General features: G+C 49.7%; 1 protein-coding gene across 3 annotated transcripts in view; it reads right to left on the bottom strand.

Moving 5' to 3' along the window:
* Positions 1-18,882, bottom strand: part of ABCF1 (ATP binding cassette subfamily F member 1) — a 484,546-nt gene that overhangs the window by 431,018 nt on the left and 34,646 nt on the right. For all 3 annotated transcript variants that reach the window (XM_069241960.1, XM_069241963.1, XM_069241962.1), the window contains exons 2-5: positions 10,049-10,095; positions 9,788-9,868; positions 9,582-9,693; positions 7,837-7,874 (exon numbers count right to left, since the gene is read on the bottom strand). In XM_069241960.1, the coding sequence (XP_069098061.1) occupies positions 7,837-7,874; positions 9,582-9,693; positions 9,788-9,868; positions 10,049-10,095 (278 nt within the window). The remainder of the gene's footprint in view (positions 1-7,836; positions 7,875-9,581; positions 9,694-9,787; positions 9,869-10,048; positions 10,096-18,882) is intronic.

The raw sequence follows: 18,882 nt of genomic DNA, 5'->3' as shown, positions 1-18,882 counted from the left end.
TTACCTGCAGTCACCATCTTCCTGGTAGACATGCTATCCAACAGCAGATTCCTCACCTCTAGAATCTTCTCAGGCTTCAGAGTGGATCTTGAAACTTCAAATCTCTTACATCTCGCTGGGGGCTCTGGCTTTGCACGGATGGCGAGAGTGGCATCAGATAAAGTCATGTATTGTCCATTCTGGTGCAACGTCAGTTTCCATCCATTTCTCCCTATCCCCCAACTTTGAGGCAAGTGGATAGACTGACCTTGTTAGAGTGCTGCAGCACCAACACATACTATTGGTATCTTATTAACATTCCCTATAACAATCAATCAAATAGGGAAGAGAAGGGGTGGAGGTGGGGGGCAATCTGCAGGTAGAGTATTCACAGACAGATCATTACCCCCAGTAAGTACATTTTTCTTTTGGATGGCTACTTCTAGTTGCAGACTCCTCACCAGTAGAACAGCTTACAGAGCAGTACCTTACCGATGAGGAGGATTGATGGATGGTTAGATCAGAAAATCCTGCAAAACAGATCTGGCAAAGTGACTGTGCGCACTTCAGAATCCAGACAGTACTGCTTGGTGAAGGTTGGAGAGATGTCAATGTAGCTGCCTTGCATACCTTTACAACTGGGACTCGTCTTGCAAGAGCAAAATTGGTGGCTCTGACCCTGTTTAAATGGGCTCGGATTGCTTCTGGTGGGTCTTTGTTCACCAAACAGTAGCAGGTTTTGATGCAGAGAATAATCCACCTCAAAAGAGTCCTTTTCTGTACCGCTTTACCCTTCTTCACACCACAGCACTGCACGAAAAGCTGGTCATCCAGTTGTGTATCCTTGGTCCAGGCAGTAGATGGCCGCCCACCTAGAATCAAACATGTGCAACCGCTTCTCCGCAGGATCAGGCACAGGGTGGAAGGTCGGAAGGGTGATGTACTGGCTCAGATGAGTTATCACTTTTGGCAGGAAAGCAGCCTTGGTTCACACCACCAACTGGTCAGAAGAAGTTAAGTGGGAGACAAGAGCTAACAACGTCGACGTCACTCACCTATCTGGCTGAAGATAACGCCACTAGGAAATCTGTTTTCGAAGTTAACACCCTTAAAGGTCAACTGTGTAAGGTGCAAAAGGAGTCCCCAGAAGAAAAGTTAATACCAAATGAAGATCCCAATGGGGCACAACAAAGGGGGCTGGAGGATGAGGATTTGTCAACCCCTTAAAAAAATAAAATGCATAAAAAACAGCGATTCAGAAAGGGGCGGCTGATCTGGCAGATGGAGGAACAGTGACAAAGCAGCCAGATAACCCTTGACAATGTCAATCACAAAACCACTCCGAGCAACATACAGTGCAAATTGCAGGATTTGAGACCGCTTAGCCTGTAAGAGTCCACGCTGTGCTCCCTGCACTATGGAACAAAGTTGCCCAGTCTCCCAGAGTAAGTCAATTTTGTCAAGGGATGATGTGCTGAAATATTGACTTCAACCACCAAGTGGAAGCTGAAAGAAGCTCAGGTGTCCCCGCTCAATCTCCAGGCATCTATGTGGAAGTCTCCGAGATTGGGGTGCAGCGCCCTGTACTCAGACTGGTCTGAATGGCAGCTAAAGTGGGGGACACATGCAGAGAAGCGCCAATGATCTGTGTACCACACCCTACTTGACCAATCTGGAGCAACAAGACATACTCGAGCCCTGCCTGGGTGAATCTTCCTTAGATCCAGCAAAATCAAGTGTGTGAATGTGTGACTGGCAAGGAAACGCCAGGTCAAGCTGTTGGCTCTGACATTCAGAAACCAACTAGGTTACTGGCAGATTGCCAAATCCCTGAAAAAATGCTCCCAAGATTACATTCTCAACACTTCCACACAAATGAGGGGGCAACCTACTGCTGCATTACAGTTCCAACAGATTGATATGAATAACCTGAGGCTCTTGGTCTCCAGATCCTTAGTGTGAGCCTGCCACCCGCGTAGATGGAGGCATCCGTCACTACTGCAGCCACAGGTGGCAAGGGAGTAAAAGCCGTCCCGCAACACAGGTTCACCTTGTTTCTCCCCCAGCAAAACTACTTCTACTGCATCAATGGGGGGATCGCAAGGGAATCCACCAGATACCCTCCATACTGTGGCCACTGCCTACGGAGGCACCACTGAAGAGCCCCCAACTGCCAACATGTGTACATAAGATGAACGTAGGAAGCCACCAGACTTAGGAATCTCAGGACCCTCAGGGCTGGAACCAGCACGCCTTGTTAAAAGGGACCATTTTATGCCGGTAATCCTCGGACTTCGAGAGAAGGCATGGAAAACTGTGGTGTCCCCAACTGACCCTATAAACCAGAGTTACTGGGAGGGCCTCAGGTGAGATTTGGGATTGTTGATGGAAAAGCCCCGGTCAGACAGCAGGGAAGCCGTGGAAGGCAGACGGCGGGACAATCTCTGGTAACCCAGCTTTTGCCCGTCATCTAGGTATGAGAAAATGGAGATGCCCCACCATCTGAGGTGGAGCGCAACCACCATGTCAGGTACCGATGTCAAGTCAAATGGAGGAGTGAGATTGCTAGTGCATAAAACCCAACGAGTGCAAGGACTTCCAATGGGAGGTGGAAGTTGGCATCCTGCAGGACTAGTGACACCATCCACTCTCCAGCTTCCAACACCAGTACCACTTGAGCTCCAGTCAGCATGATGAACTGTTCCTTTTTAAGGAGGAAGTGTGACTCCCTGAGGATCGGACGTAGACCACCATCCTTTTTGGGCACAGAAGTAGTATTCTTGGCACTTTGCAGCTCCATCACTAACTTCATGTCTCCTTTCTGGAGGAGTGATGCCACCGCTTACTGCAAGATGACAAACTGGCCCAGAGCAGGAGAGGAAGGCAAAGCTGGGACGTGGGGTGTGTAGTCTGAAGGAAAGGGAGGGTGAAACCTCTTTCCACAATAAGGAGGACACGCTGATCCAAAATTATAGCCATTCAGGCCAGCAGAAAGGAGGACACATGTTCTCCCCCAGGCTCCAGGTGTGCCTGGGGAAGATAACGAAGTGATTTATTTTGGGGGGGGGGGGGGGGGGGGGAGGTCGATGGGATGAGGAGGTGCTGGCTGGCTGTAGGGAATCGTGGACCTTACCTCTGCCTTAATATTGGCAGACCAACAGGTTTTGGGACTGTCGACTTTGCGGCTGATAGGGTTGTTCCTGTCAAAAGGAGAAACCCCTGGAGAATGCCAGCAAGCAATCAAACTGTCTTAGTCTCTCTGTGGTTGAGGCTGCGGCAAACCCAGACAGCGGGTTGTTGCCTTGAATCTTTCCAGGCCTGCAATCACTTTCTATACAAACAGATGTCTGCTATCAATGGCAGGTGCATTAGATTAGCCAGCACATCACTTCAACAGCTCGAGATTCTGAGCCAGGTATGTCATCTGATCCAGACTGCCGTGCCTACATCTCTTGCCACCAAATCATCAGTATCAAGGCCCACCTTGATAACGTTGTTACAGATTCTGGCTATCCTTCTGCACGGCCTATAAATGGGCATGATGTCCTCCAGAATATGTGGTGTAATCAGCTGGGCTATTTCCCACAGGGCAGGATTTAATGAGCCAATAGGCACATGATTTTTAAGGACTCAGAGGCCATACTTACAGCCAAAAAGATATTTTCTCCATGCTTCAAGCCTTTTGGATTCCCCGTCCAAGGGAACTGTGAGCAATGTGCCTTCAAACTGCCCAGAAGAAAGGGATGCTTTGAATAACCCAAGTATCCAGTCATGAATACTTGGAGATATGGAAGGGCTCCGGGAGCAGGGCAACAACACCTGGCTACCAGCCTACTGACCGCAGGTGCATGGAAAGGCTCTCCCATACTGCAAGTATAGGTCATGCTAAGGCCTTGTTGAAGGGCAGTAGAGACTGTGAAGTATGGGTGGAGGGTAGCAGGACGTCTAAGGACATTCATTTTCACATGTTGTAGGTCTAATTCTTCAGCAGCTTGACCACTGAACTGAATGACACCTTTGAGGTTGGGGGTCCAAAAGGTAACTTCATATCTATTTCCAGCAAAACGTCAAGGGCACTAGAAGAGAAGAGTCCTGTGGTGTAGAAGAGGAGGTCTCTCCCAACCTCTTCATAGGCATACAGTTTCACGGGGTAGGATTATGAGCCAAAGAGATCATTTATCCTCAGCCTGTAGTCTTCATCCTTGATTAGTCTCGGAGCCTCCCTCCTGGACCTCGTCTGAGTAGGAGGCTCCATAGAGAGACGTGGTGGGGTCGATGTCTACTAGTGAGGCTCGGGTGGAGGTGGTGGCGTCAACCACAAAGCAAGGTACAAAATGGCACAGTCGTGCACTGGAGAGAAGGAAGGAGCAGGCACTGGTGCCACAGGTCTGGAACTGGCACGAACATCAAGGAGTCGAGTGGAGTTCCAGCTGTACCAGATGGATTCAATGTCCTAGCAAAGAAGCCATCCATAGCCTGGAGGAATGCTGCTGGTTCTGTTGGAAAGTGTCCTTTTTCTTGGCATGGTTACCCCCCATTTTCTGCCTGTTGCCAGTATGCTAACCAGGACCCCAGTAGTTCTGCTCTCTCCTCCAAATTGTATCTTTTTTGTTCTCACCATTGGCATACTGGTCCCCCGATGTAAGTCCCTAGTATATGGTAACTAGGTACCCAGGTCACTAGGGTCCCAGGGGATCCCTATGGGCTGCAGCAGCTATTCTGCCACCCACAGGGAGCCCATGCAAAGGGGTTTGCAGGCCTGCCATTGCAGCCTGCGTGAAAGGGTGCATGCACCAGTTTTCACTACAGGTCACTACACCAATTCACTGTAAGTCACCCCTATGGTAGGCCCTCCCTGCCCAGAGGGCAGGGTGCAAGTGCCTGTGTGTGAGGGCACCCCTGCACTAACAGAGGTGTCCCCACAAACTCCAGATCCATGTTCCTGGACTTTGTGAGTGCGGGGACGCCATTTTATGTGTGTACTGGCCATAGGTCATTCCCCATGTTCAGCTACATAATGGTAACTCCAAACCTGGGCATGTTCTGTATCAAACATGTCGGAATCAAACCCCAATACTGTTGCAAGTATTGAATGTACGATTTCATGCACCCAGAGGGCTCCTAATAGGACCCTCAGCATTGCTACCACCTGTCTTACAGGGTTTTCTGGGCAGCCCAACCTGCTGCAACCCCTCAGACAGGTTTCAGCCCCCTGTTGCTTGAGAAGCTCAAGCCCAGGAAGGCAGAATAAAGAATTTCCTTTGGGAGAGGGGTGTTACAGGCTTGGGAGGGGGTAACCTCCCTAAGCCACTGGCAATGCTTTCAAGGGCACATTTGATGCCCTCCTTGCATAAACCAGTCTACACCGGTTCAGGGACCCCCAGTCCCTGCTCTGGCGCAAAACTGGACAATGGAAAGGGGACTGATCACTCCCGTCCATCACCACCCCAAGGGTGGTGCTCAGAGCTCCTCCAAAGGGTCCCTGGGTTCTGCCACCTTGATTCCATGGTTGGCAGGGAACTCTGGGAGCATACGAGTGGCCAGGCCAGGCAGTTGATGTCAGAGCCCCCTACTGATAGGTGCTTACCTGGTTAGGTGATCACTCCCCCTCATGGCTATTTAGGGTCTCTCTCCTGGGTGGGTCCTCAGATTAGGCTTGCAACATTACAGCAGGACTCCTCTGCAACCTCTACTTCGACTTCTGGCCTCCGGAACTGTGACTGGCCACTCCAGGAACCTACAAGCTGCAGATCCACAAGAAAGGCTCTTCTGCAACATTGTATTCAGAATTCCTGCCAGTTTTGCAACATTTCCACGGCCAAGCATTCTCAGAAGACTGCGATTCTCCAGCCTGCACAAGAAAAATCCCACTTGGGGTGAAGACATCACTCCACTGCTTCTGCAGGTATCTGGCTGCATCGACAACTGGCTGCATGGATATCCCCTCATCCTGAGTGGCGTGGATCCTGCATCACTGGTGGTCCTCTCTACCAGCGGTCACACTTTTGTGGTGTTTTAAGTCCTTTCCAATCCACGCAAGACAGCACCCCTGCGCACCGCGTCCTTTGCAGCTGCCAAGGCTTGTTTGCTTCACCTCCACGGGGGAAATTAAGGCAACGTGTAGCACCAGCCCCCAGCACTCCCTCCTGCAACTCCTGGGCCTCTGCGTGGTCCTCCAGCAACGTGAGAGCATCTTCTGTGGTGTTACATGGGGTTCTTCAGCGACTTTTGTGTCCCTGTCCTGTGGGACACTTGTGGGTAGTTGAAAATAAAATGTATTTAATTTAAGGAGTGGTGATGAGAAAGCTTTATTTTAAGCCTCTCTATGCAAGGATAAAACCCAACACAATAACGATACTGTTAATTTTAATGACGTTTCATTTTCGTAATTAGAAACATACCTAAAGCACACAAGTTCTCAGTTAAAAATAATAATAATAACGAGGTGCATGCATCAAAACTATGGAAGGAGTTCCAGGAAGCTGCTCCGCGAATGCCTAGAGTGGAAACATCCCACTGAAGCAGCGGCAGAAGCAGCTTTCTCTCTGGTGCGAAGGTTTTAGGTTTACTGCCCGCTGGTAGGATACTCAACAAATCACTATCTACTTAGCTCCGGTCTGATTAGTGGACGTAGTGTCTCTGGGAGTCAGCCCACAGCTGATAACTGCTTAGACCGACTTTACTAAGTAGTAGCTTAACACCCCTGCAAAAACAAACGTATGTATGCAGAAACCTTTCTGGGGGAGATAAAGGTTCAGGATACCAGTACTCTCAGGAAGCGGTTCTGCAACAAAAGATATACGCCTTCCCACATCTTCTCACAAACAATTGGCATGCCTATTCAGAAAGACTGTATGATTTAATTTCCACCATACGTGTGTGTGCACGCTAACGGCTATCTGCTTAGCCACAGCACAAAGAAATACGATTATTCTCGTGTGTCAGCGGACTTAATTATGCCTTATTTTTCATAAGGAAATGTCTTTATTTTACTTTTAGAAAAAAGCATTAGACCAGTGTAAAGTAAATAACCAACCTGGTACGTTGTTCTTATAAGGTGACTGGCAAAGGACTGTAGTTTCACAAAACGTAAGAGTCTTTCTACTCCTCACAAATGCGCCAGACGTCTGGCATGCCTCTTTTTAGAACAGCAGAAACTCTTGACCACGCAGGACCATAATCAACCTCTTTAGCTTTAAACAAAGCATTCAATCTGGTGACAGGGAACATCTGAAAAAAAAGTCCTTTCAACTACTACTACCCAGTTTTAATATTGATCGGCCCCCATTAAGTGCTGATTCACTTAGACCACCCATCATTGCTTCAATATATTTGTGATGCTCGCCATGGACTTCAGTCCACGGTTGAGCAGAGACTTGGTGATGAAGCACACTACATAAATGTGGATGAGCCCAGTGCCCTCTGCGGGTGAGCCCAGCAACCTATAAGCGCAACATGTCCTCTAATATAAAACATAGCGGGTATGAAAAAAAGGCATTTCCAATCATCCAGACAGGACTGAATCAAATCAGATTCTTCCATCTAGGGTACTCTCGGAGTGAGCTGGCTCATGCCCTGGAGGCTCGCACACGTACTGTATTCTGAGTATTAAGGAGGAGCTCCCGCTTTCCCTCGCTTAGTTTTGCTATTGTGTCAGCTAACTGACCCTCGTCCTGCCTTAGCCTGGGAGCGAGGACAGCTGGTGGGTAGCTGCACGTTTTACACAGTGGGTGCTTTTGATGTAACAAAGACATAACCCTGCAACATCTCAAGGACCACAAGCACTTTGCAGAGAACTCCAACTAAAGGCCACATTTTTAGGCACTGAGGAAGATGGCCCACCAGTGACAAGCTTACCTTCTTTTTCTTTCCAACTTTAGGAAGTGGAGCCACATCTAAAAATACACAAAGGTAGATAGAAGTGAGAATGGAAGATCACAAGACCAAATTACTGAGCAAAAACACACTGCAATTTCCAACCACTCATTTAAGCACTATTTTCTCCTCTGTCATAAAGAAACGTGGCACACATTTCCATTCTGAAACTTTCATCTAATATTCTTAAGGCTTGAATTGAAAGCGAAAAACACCCTTTTATTGCTACTGACTGAAATTATATCCCTTTATAAATCAATGTATTATTTATCTAACAAGTGACCTGAAGACAAGTAGCTTAACTCACATGAGGGTGTACATACTGAGTGCGCTGAGAGATATCCCACGTGACGCACAAAGGTTACACTAAACGGAAGCACATCCACTTACCACTGCCACTAAACAGACACCTACCCTGCCGGTGAGCAACATACTGAAGGAGCAATCCACCCTGGATAGCGTGGCTAACATTTCCACCTCGGTATCCATCACTACTCTGACCTGCGTTTCTACCACCTCTGTATCCATCACTACTCTCAGGCCTGTGTTTCTACCACCTCCGTATCCATCGCTACTCCCAGACCTGCGTTTCTACCACCTCTGTATCCATCACTACTCTCAGGCCTGCGTTTCTACCACCTCCGTATCCATCGCTACTCCCAGACCTGCGTTTCTACCACCTCCGTATCCATCGCTACTCCCAGACCTGCGTTTCTACCACCTCTCTATCCATCACTACTCTGACCTGCGTTTCTACCACCTCTGTATCCATCGCTACTCTCAGGCCTGTGTTTCTACCACCACTGTATCCATCACTACTCTCAGGCCTGCATTTCTACCACCTTGGTATCCATCACTCCTCTCAGACTTGCGTTTCTACCACCTCTGTATCCATCGCTACTCCCAGGCCTGCGTTTCTACCACCTCCGTATCCATCACTACTCTCAGGCCTGCGTTTCTACCACCCTGTATCCATCACTACTCTCAGGCCTGCGTTTCTACCGCCTCTGTATCCATCACTACTCTATCCATCACTACTCTCAGACCTGCGTTTCTACCACCTCTGTATCCATCACTACTCTCAGACCTGCATTTCTACCACCTCTGTATCCATCACTACTCCCAGACCTGCGTTTCTACCACCTCTGTATCCATTGCTACTCTCAGGCCTGCGTTTCTACCACCTCTGTATCCATCACTACTCTCAGGCCTGCGTTTCTACCACCTCTGTATCCATCGCTACTCTCAGGCCTGCGTTTCTACCACCTCTGAATCCATCACTACTCTCAGACCTGCGTTTCTACCACCTCGGTATCCATCACTCCTCTCAGACCTGCGTTTCTACCACCTCGGTATCCATCACTCCTCTCAGACCTGCGTTTCTACCACCTCTGTATCCATCACTACTCTGACATGCGTTTCCACCCTTTCTTCTGTCTCCTCTAGTAGCAGATACAATTATCATCTGACACGACGCAAGTTCCAATGGTTTTTAGTCTCCCTCCACGAATGACTGAATTGCAATTACATTAATGTATAAATGTTTCATGTAATGGCAGCAGATTGTGGAGCAATGAATGGTCTACTGTTAAAACATACCAATAAAATGTTTTTAAAACTATATTGCAGGAGCAATTGCCTGCACCAATCAAGACATGCAGAGCTCTGATGTATCAGCAACTCCATCTGGAATCAAACCAATCAATAACAGACTTTTCAACACCCACCTTCTTCATCGCTGGCCTGGACTGAAAGCTTCTTAATCCGATCCACCACCATCTGCTCCTCATCCTCCTCCTCTTTCTTCTTGCCTTTACGCTTGTCGCGTTTCTTTTTCAGCTGTGGGGAAGAGAAGCGTGAAGCAGGTTTCACAGAGGCCTCCCACGAGGGATCACTAGAGACATGGATGAGGTCAAAGTCAGCCCCATCTTACCTGCAGCTGCTGCTCTTTCTCCTTCGCAGCCGTCTCCTCCACAAGGACTTGCTTATCCTCAGCAGCCAACTCTTCAAAAAACTGTCAGAGGGCAAAAACAACAGACATGAGGTCTTCTGTCATAAGGCAAGCCGCAGCAACGCGGAGGCACACAGTCACAACTTGATTTTTTTTGTTCCTGTATAGGGGCAATAAACAGCAAGTGGCCACTCACCACCCACCCTCCCCCCCAGGGCCACACACGAATGTCTAAGGTCTTACCGACTTCTTCAGCTTTTTTTCCTTCTTCCCTTTCTTAATCAGTTTTTCTGAAAAAATAAACAATTGAATATGTAGATACGAAAAATTGCAATAGTCACACAGTAATAACTTTATGATACACTCAAACTACCTTGTTAGTCAAACTATTTTTTTTTTAAATCTGAAGCGAAGGAAACCTTTACTTATGCCAGGACTCCACACACCAAACCTCCAGGCAGCACATATTTTCTCTACAATAGGAACAATATTAACCTGTAGAAGACCCAGGTGTGATATAATACAGGGTCATTTTATCTACTAGGAATTAACAACTCATGAAGCCACAAGTGCCCAACCCTCACCGCAACAGAGCAAGCCCAAGTCCCCTTTGTAGGAAGCTGGTCTGGTATCTGGTGAGCACCTATGGTGTTATCACCCTATACCAGGTCCAGGCACTCCCTATTAGTGTTGTGTTGACAGTGTCTAGAAAGCCAGGCTCTCTAGAGGCAGCTGTGGATGAGCAGCCAAGGCTTATCTAGGAGACGTGGAAAGCCCTTCCTATACCACTGTAGTCACACAGCACTTACATACATGAAAGAACCACACAGTATTGCAATAATAAGGGTACTTTATTTTAGTGACACAAATACTAACGTACTATGTAGACAATACTCTACTAGCATATGAGTGAACACAGTATTATATACACCTTAGTTGTCAGAAATGAGCATAGAAAGAAACAGGAGACAGTGCACTAACAATAGACAGCAGTGACCCTAGGGGGAGCCCAAACCATATACTAAACAAAATGGAATGCAAATGACGGACCCCCACCCAGGTAAGTGGAATCTGTGGAGGGGAGCTGGAGGAACTAGGAACCCCAAAATGTAAGTATCAGAGTGCCCCCTGGACCCCCGCCCCCCCACCCCTTCTCCCCCCCTCCCCAGCGACCAGGAGAGAAGAGCTAACTAAGTGCCTGGTTTTTCCTAAACCCACAGATAAACTTTGTGAAAGGACTGTGCAAGACCCAAGCAAGACTGCAAGAAACAGAAGATGAATCCAGACAGAGGACCTGAAAATGAAGGGGACAAAGTCCAGTTCCAGTTGTCTGGTTGGGGCAGGAGCCATACCCACCCTTTTGGAGGTGCAGGACCAGGTCAACGGTCAGGACCAGGAGTCTGCTATGCAGCAAAAGAGCAGAGGAAGAGTTCCAGAAGTGATGCAGTCGATGTCACATGTCAAAAGAAGAGCTGCAGTCCGCCAGTGGTGTGGAAAAACCACCAATAATCCTTGGCAAAGCCAACAGTCACAGAAGAGACGTTGCGGAGCTGCTGCGGACCAAGATGGTCCAAGGGGACTCAACCCAAGGAGGGGCGCCCCAGGCAACCCCCAGCAGTTAGGAGAGCAAGAAGTCGTGGATGCAGCCCCCACAGGCAACTCACAGGCAGCCGGCACAGGAGTCGCAGTGAGGCCCACAGCACACCTGGAGAGGAGTCCCACGTCGCTGGAGCAGCAGGCACAGGAGTCGCAGTGAGGTCCACTCAGCACACTGGAGAGGAGTCCCAGGTCGCTGGAGCAGCAGGTAGAGGAGTCACAGTGAGGCCCATGCAGCACACCTGGCAATGAGTCCCACGTCGCTGGCGCAGCAGGCACAGGAGTCGCAGTGAGGCCCACAGCACACCTGGAGAGGAGTCCCAGGTCGCTGGAGCAGCAGGCAGAGGAGTCGCAGTGAGGCCCACGCAGCACACCTGGAGAGGAGTCCCACGTCGCTGGAGCAGCAGGCACAGGAGTCGCAGTGAGGTCCACTCAGCACACTGGAGAGGAGACCCAGGTCGCTGGAGCAGCAGGTAGAGGAGTCGCAGTGAGGCCCACAGCACACCGGGAAAGGAGTCCCAGGTCGCTGGAGCAGCAGGCAGAGGAGTCGCAGTGAGGCCCACTCAGCACACCTGGAGAGGAGTCCCACGTCGCTGGAGCAGCAGGCACAGGAGTCGCAGTGAGGCCCACAGCACACCTGGAGAGGAGTCCCACGTCGCTGGAGCAGCAGTCACAGGAGTCGCAGTGAGGCACAGGAGTCACAGTGAGGCCCACAGCACACCTGGAGAGGAGTCCCACGTCGCTGGAGCAGCAGGCACAGGAGTCGCAGTGAGGCCCACTCAGCACACCGGGAAAGGAGTCCCACGTCGCTGGAGAAGCAGACAGGAGACCACATGTTGGAGGGAAGCGTGCTGGTGGCTGGGCCTACACAGAGCCTGAAGATCCCTCAGAAAAACAGCCAACAAGCCTTGCAAGCTGCAAGTGTCAGTGCACAGGGGTACTGTCCTGCAAGGAGAGGCAAGAACTCACCACCTCCAAAGTTGTACTGCTGGTAGAGTGGACCACTCAGAACCGCCACCTGTGTTGCAGGATCCACGCAGTTGGAGGAGACAGGACTCACGCTGACGGTCGTCGTTGCAGTTGGTGCTTGCGGATGCATGGGAGTGACTCCTTCACTACAAGGGAGATTCCTTCTTGCTTCTTGGTGCAGACTAAAGACTTGCCGCCTTCAGAGGATGCACAGCCAGGGAAATGCTGCAGTTGCTGGAAGGAGCCGGGGAAACAATGTTGCCAGAGCTGCAGATTGTAGGTTCCTGCGAAATCCAGTTGCAGTTCCAGTGGCCAGAAGTCAAAGTAAACGTTGCAGTGGAGTCCTGCAGGAATCTTGCACGTCGAATCTGAGGAGCCACCCAGGAGGGAGACCCTAAATAGCCCTAGAAGGGGGATTGGTCACCTAGCAAGGTGACCACCTATCAAGAGGGGACTCTGAAGTCACTTGCCTGACCACTCAGATGCTCCCAGAGGCCTCTGCCCATCTTCGATTCAAGATGGCAGAATCAAGTGGCCACCTGGAGTTCTTGGCACCACCCCAGGGTGGTGATGGACAGGGGAGTGGTTAATCCCCTTTAAATTGTCCAGTTTCGCGCAGACTGGTTTATGCAAGGAAGGCACCAAATGTGGCCTTCAAAGCATACCAGTGGTTTGAGGAGGCTACCCCTCCCAAGCCAGGAAACACCTATTTCCAAAGGGAGAGGGTGTTACCCCCCCTTTCCCAAAGAAAATCCTTTGTTCTGCCTTCCTGGGCTTGAACTGTTCAAACAGCAGGAGGGCAGAAACCAGGTTGTAGGATGGCAGCAGCACGGGCTGCCTGGGGAAGCCCTGCAAAGTGGTAGGAGCAAAGCTGGGGACCCTCTAAGGAGCCCTCAGAGTGCATGGAATCATACAACCAATACTGGAAACAGTACTGGGGTATGATTCTGACATGTTTGACACCAAACATGCCCAGGTTCGGAGTTACCATTATGTAGCTGGACATAAGTAGTGACCTATGTCCAGTACACGGGAAAAATGGCGTCCCCGCACTCACAAAGTCCAGGAAAACAGGGCTGGAGTTTGTGGGGGCACCTCTGCTCTTACAGGGGTGCCCTCACACACACGCACTTGCACCCTGCTCTTTGGGTTAGGAGGGTCTGCCATAGGGGTGTGTAGGAAGTTGGCTCTGTATGTGCTATTTCAAAGTAAGGAATAGCATGCACAGAGTCCAAGGGTTCCCCTTAGAGGTAAAATAGTGGTAAAAATAGATAATACTAATGCTCTATTTTGTGGTAGTGTGGTCGAGCAGTAGGCTTATCCAAGGAGTAGTGTTAAGCATTTGTTGTACATACACATAGACAATAAATGAGGTACACACACTCAGAGACAAATCCAGCCAATAGGTTTTTATATAGAAAAATATCTTTTCTTAGTTTATTTTAAGAACCACAGGTTCAAATTCTACATGTAATATCTCATTCGAAAGGTATTGCAGGTAAGTACTTTAGGAACTTCAAATCATCAAAATTGCATGTATACTTTTCAAGTTATTCACAAATAGCTGTTTTAAAAGTGGACACTTAGTGCAATTTTCACAGTTCCTAGGGGAGGTAAGTATTTGTTAGGTTAACCAGGTAAGTAAGACACTTACAGGGCTTAGTTCTTGGTCCAAGGTAGCCCACCGTTGGGGGTTCAGAGCAACCCCAAAGTCACCACACCAGCAGCTCAGGGCCGGTCAGGTGCAGAGTTCAAAGTGGTGCCCAAAACACATAGGCTAGAATGGAGAGAAGGGGGTGCCCCGGTTCCGGTATGCTTGCAGGTAAGTACCTGCGTCTTCGGAGGGCAGACCAGGGGGGTTTTGTAGGGCACCGGGGGGGACACAAGCCCACACAGAAATTTCACCCTCAGCGGCGCGGGGGCGGCCGGGTGCAGTGTAGAAACAAGCGTCGGGTTCGCAATGTTAGTCTATGAGAGATCTCGGGATCTCTTCAGCACTGCAGGCAGGCAAGGGGGGGGTTCCTCGGGGAAACCTCCACTTGGGCAAGGGAGAGGGACTCCTGGGGGTCACTTCTCCAGTGAAAGTCCGGTCCTTCAGGTCCTGGGGGCTGCGGGTGCAGGGTCTCTCCCAGGTGTCGGGACTTAGGATTCAAAGAGTCGCGGTCAGGGGAAGCCTCGGGATTCCCTCTGCAGGCGGCGCTGTGGGGGCTCAGGGGGGGACAGGTTTTTGTACTCACAGTCTTAGAGTAGTCCTGGGGTCCCTCCTGAGGTGTCGGATCTCCACCAGCCGAGTGGGGGTCGCCGGGTGCAGTGTTGCAAGTCTCACGCTTCTTGCGGGGAGCTTGCAGGGTTCTTTAAAGCTGCTGGAAACAAAGTTGCAGCTTTTCTTGGAGCAGGTCCGCTGTCCTCGGGAGTTTCTTGTCTTTTCGAAGCAGGGGCAGTCCTCAGAGGATGTCGAGGTCGCTGGTCCCTTTGGAAGGCGTCGCTGGAGCAGGATCTTTGGAAGGCAGGAGACAGGCCGGTGAGTTTCTGGAGCCAAGGCAGTTGCCGTCTTCTGGTCTTCCTCTGCAGGGGTTTTTCAGCTAGGCAGTCCTTCTTGTAGTTTCAGGAATCTAATTTTCTAGGGTTCAGGGTAGCCCTTAAATACTAAATTTAAGGGCGTGTTTAGGTCTGGGGGGTTAGTAGCCAATGGCTACTAGCCCTGAGGGTGGGTACACCCTCTTTGTGCCTCCTCCCAAGGGGAGGGGGTCACAATCCTAACCCTATTGGGGGAATCCTCCATCTGCAAGATGGAGGATTTCTAAAAGTTAGAGTCACTTCAGCTCAGGACACCTTAGGGGCTGTCCTGACTGGCCAGTGACTCCTCCTTGTTGCTTTCTTTGTTCCCTCCAGCCTTGCCGCCAAAAGTGGGGGCCGTGGCCGGAGGGGGCGGGCAACTCCACTAAGCTGGAGTGCCCTGCTGGGCTGTGACAAAGGGGTGAGCCTTTGAGGCTCACCGCCAGGTGTCACAGCTCCTGCCTGGGGGAGGTGTTAGCATCTCCACCCAGTGCAGGCTTTGTTACTGGCCTCAGAGTGACAAAGGCACTCTCCCCATGGGGCCAGCAACATGTCTCTAGTGTGGCAGGCTGCTGGAACCAGTCAGCCTACACAGATAGTTGGTTAAGTTTCAGGGGGCACCTCTAAGGTGCCCTCTGTGGTGTATTTTACAATAAAATGTACACTGGCATCAGTGTGCATTTATTGTGCGGAGAAGTTTGATACCAAACTTCCCAGTTTTCAGTGTAGCCATTATGGTGCTGTGGAGTTCGTGTAAAACAGACTCCCAGACCATATACTCTTATGGCTACCCTGCACTTACAATGTCTAAGGTTTTGCTTAGACACTGTAGGGGCACAGTGCTCATGCACTGGTACCCTCACCTATGGTATAGTGCACCCTGCCTTAGGGCTGTAAGGCCTGCTAGAGGGGTGTCTTACCTATACTGCATAGGCAGTGAGAGGCTGGCATGGCACCCTGAGGGGAGTGCCATGTCGACTTACTCATTTTGTTCTCACTAGCACACACAGGCTTGTAAGCAGTGTGTCTGTGCTGAGTGAGGGGTCTCTAGGGTGGCATAATACATGCTGCAGCCCTTAGAGACCTTCCCTGGCATCAGGGCCCTTGGTACCAGAGGTACCAGTTACAAGGGACTTATCTGGATGCCAGGGTGTGCCAATTGTGGGATCAATGGTACATTTTAGGTGAAAGAACACTGGTGCTGGGGCCTGGTTAGCAGGGTCCCAGCACACTTCTCAGTCAAGTCAGCATCAGTATCAGGCAAAAAGTGGGGGGTAACTGCAACAGGGAGCCATTTCTTTACAGGGTGTCTTACAGCGACCTGGTGCAGTGACCTGTAGTGAAAGGGTGCATGCACCCTTTCACACAGGCTGCAATGGCAGGCCTGCAGATAAACTTTGCATGGGCTCCCATGGGTGGCATAATACATGCTGCAGCCCATGGGGAACCCCAGGTGCCCCAATGCCCTGGGTGCCCAGGTACTACATACTAGGGACGTACATGGGGACACCAGTATGCCAACTGTGGGGTGTTAAAAATCAGGGACAACCAAATCCAGAGGGAGAGAGAGCATAGATACTGGGGTCTTGGTAAGCAGGATCCCAGTAAACACAGACAAAACACACTGACAGGCAAAACGTGGGGGTAACCATGCCAAAAAGAGGGTACTTTCCTACACCCTTCACGGATTGTATCTGTAGGACGCTGGCCCTCTTTATAGTGTGAAAAACTAGACATTGTGCAGGGGGTCCAGACAACCACACGGTTTCCAGAGGTAAAAATTAGACCACCTAATGCTCCAATTTGAAAGGTAGCGGGTCGAGCAGTTAGGCTAATCCAGGAGATGTGCTAAGTATTTGTTGTACTCACAATATCAATCATGCAGCACACACACTCAATGAATAACTCAGGACCAGAATTTATAAAAATACTTCAGACTTTTATATATTTTCGAACACCAAGATCTGTAAGATACGTTAAGTACTTTTAGAGATATGACTTTTCAAAGTTTTAATAAAGTTAGTCTTTCTGTGTGTAATTACGCACCATAGGAATCAATAGACAGTCACTTTAAAAAATGCATTAAAAATCATACAGTTGTGTTACCAGTCTCTTCTTTTGCTGCATGGTCGCAGCAGTCGGTGGGCACAGCCAGCTGGAGAGCCTCGGGAGGCTCATAGTTCCGGCGGGAGCAGAGCGGGAAAGTCTCTTGGCACAGGCACAGGGCCACTTGGAGGGGCCACCTGGAAAAAGAGCTGGTTTGCAAATTAGAAGATGGGCTGTCGAGGTCGCAAGGGTTTGGGGACCCGTGGAGCACTGCTGGTTCCTCGTTGCAGGGTGGTCGTATGCAGGGCAAGCTGGAAATCCAGGAGCTGTGCGCAACAGAGTCCTTTGGAGCTGGAGGTGTCTCTCCGAGGGCTGCTTACAGGACAAAGGGGGCATTCTGGCTGGAGGTTCGGGGTTTTCCTGAAGTCCCTCAACTGATTCCTCCTAATCCCTTTTAAGCACTGAGGGAGCTGGTTTTCTGGTTGCCTGACATCAGCTACCAGTACCCAGGGTATTGGTTTGACTCGGCCATTTAAGGGCGCAGTGCCACCAAACTTGGCACACTTGTAGTTTGCGTTTGCTTCAGGCGTTAGGCCTTTGAGCACTTTGCCCCAGGTGTATTGTATTTCTTTGCTTGCAGCATTGAGCCTTTGTGCACTTTGCTCTAAATGCATTTTTATTCAGCTTCGTACTGTTATTTTCCAAATAGCCAGTTCTACGGTCTTGTTTTATTTTTTATATCACACTGTTTAGCCTACTTCAGAGCTGGAGTTCTCAATAACACATTCTTGCTCACTCTGGGCTCCAGTCAAGGATACAGTCTGGTACATTGCCGATAGACGTGGTAGGAGTTTAGTCTTTGAATACATTCTTGCGTAGGGACATTTTGTGATCACACTGACATGTTAGTTATAAAAACACTTCCTTGTCCTAATACACGCAAGAAGGAGATTCCGACCAGGGAACCACAACTAGACACTGACTGCCTCGTTGCAGATGCTGAACCAGATCACCAGCCTTTGCTCAGGTATGAGGGTTGATGGCTTTCAGGGGAATCTGAAAGGCAAGTTAATAGCTTAACATGCTGTGCTCGAAATATAACCTACTGAGAGAGAATAGAATCTATTAACACCATGATAGCGTTGTTTTTATGTTTCACTCTCATAGTGACTATTTCAATCCTACTGTGTTGTATGGTTCTGGTTATTGCGGCTCACGCCTTATTATCTAAAATGCAGTTGTTTTATTAAAAACAATCTATAAAACTTAAACTGCCTTTGTCATTTGTATAGGAGATCATACAGTAAATGAGAGAGCTGGTTTGGATCTGAGTGACCACGACTTCCATGAGAAGTTCTAAGATGTCATGCGCTCGGCTGCCCAATCCTCCCTTTCCCATGGAGAGATGAGGCACTGCTAGTTAGCCGGAGCAAAACCGGATTTAGGGTGACAAAGGTACTTCCAAGTGGGTTAGACTCAGTCCCCCACACCAGGAACGATCCTGCTACCTAGAAATCCAGTAGTCTCATTTAGGATAACGAGAGCCCACGCGACAAGGTCACGGCCAGCCGGTTCTCGGTGTGTCGTCGGGACCGGCTGCGACTTCCAGTTACACAAATATCAGCCGGTCGGTGAAGTGACCCTCACCAGTTTGTTGGTTCTTGCTTGGTTGTTGAGTGGTGCCTCCACTCACAAAGGAGATCTGGGGTGATTCTTGAAGCATGGCGGTCCCCTGGGTTTCTTGGGGTCAGTCCAGTGTCCAGTTCCTCTGCAGCAGTGATTTTCAGGTCATGGGTGCAGCAGGTAGGGTTTGGCACCTTTTCTTGATGCAGAAGGTCCACAGTTCTATTGCTTTGGATCTTCTTTGGTGCCGGTCTTCTTTGTCTTTTCAAATCCAATTACTTGTTCTA

This window comes from Pleurodeles waltl, chromosome 6 (genome assembly GCF_031143425.1).
Source record: "Pleurodeles waltl isolate 20211129_DDA chromosome 6, aPleWal1.hap1.20221129, whole genome shotgun sequence".
NCBI classification, from domain to species: Eukaryota; Metazoa; Chordata; class Amphibia; order Caudata; family Salamandridae; genus Pleurodeles; species Pleurodeles waltl.
The sequence above is the reverse complement of the archived record's forward strand: the minus strand, read 5'-3'. Positions and strand labels throughout refer to the sequence as shown.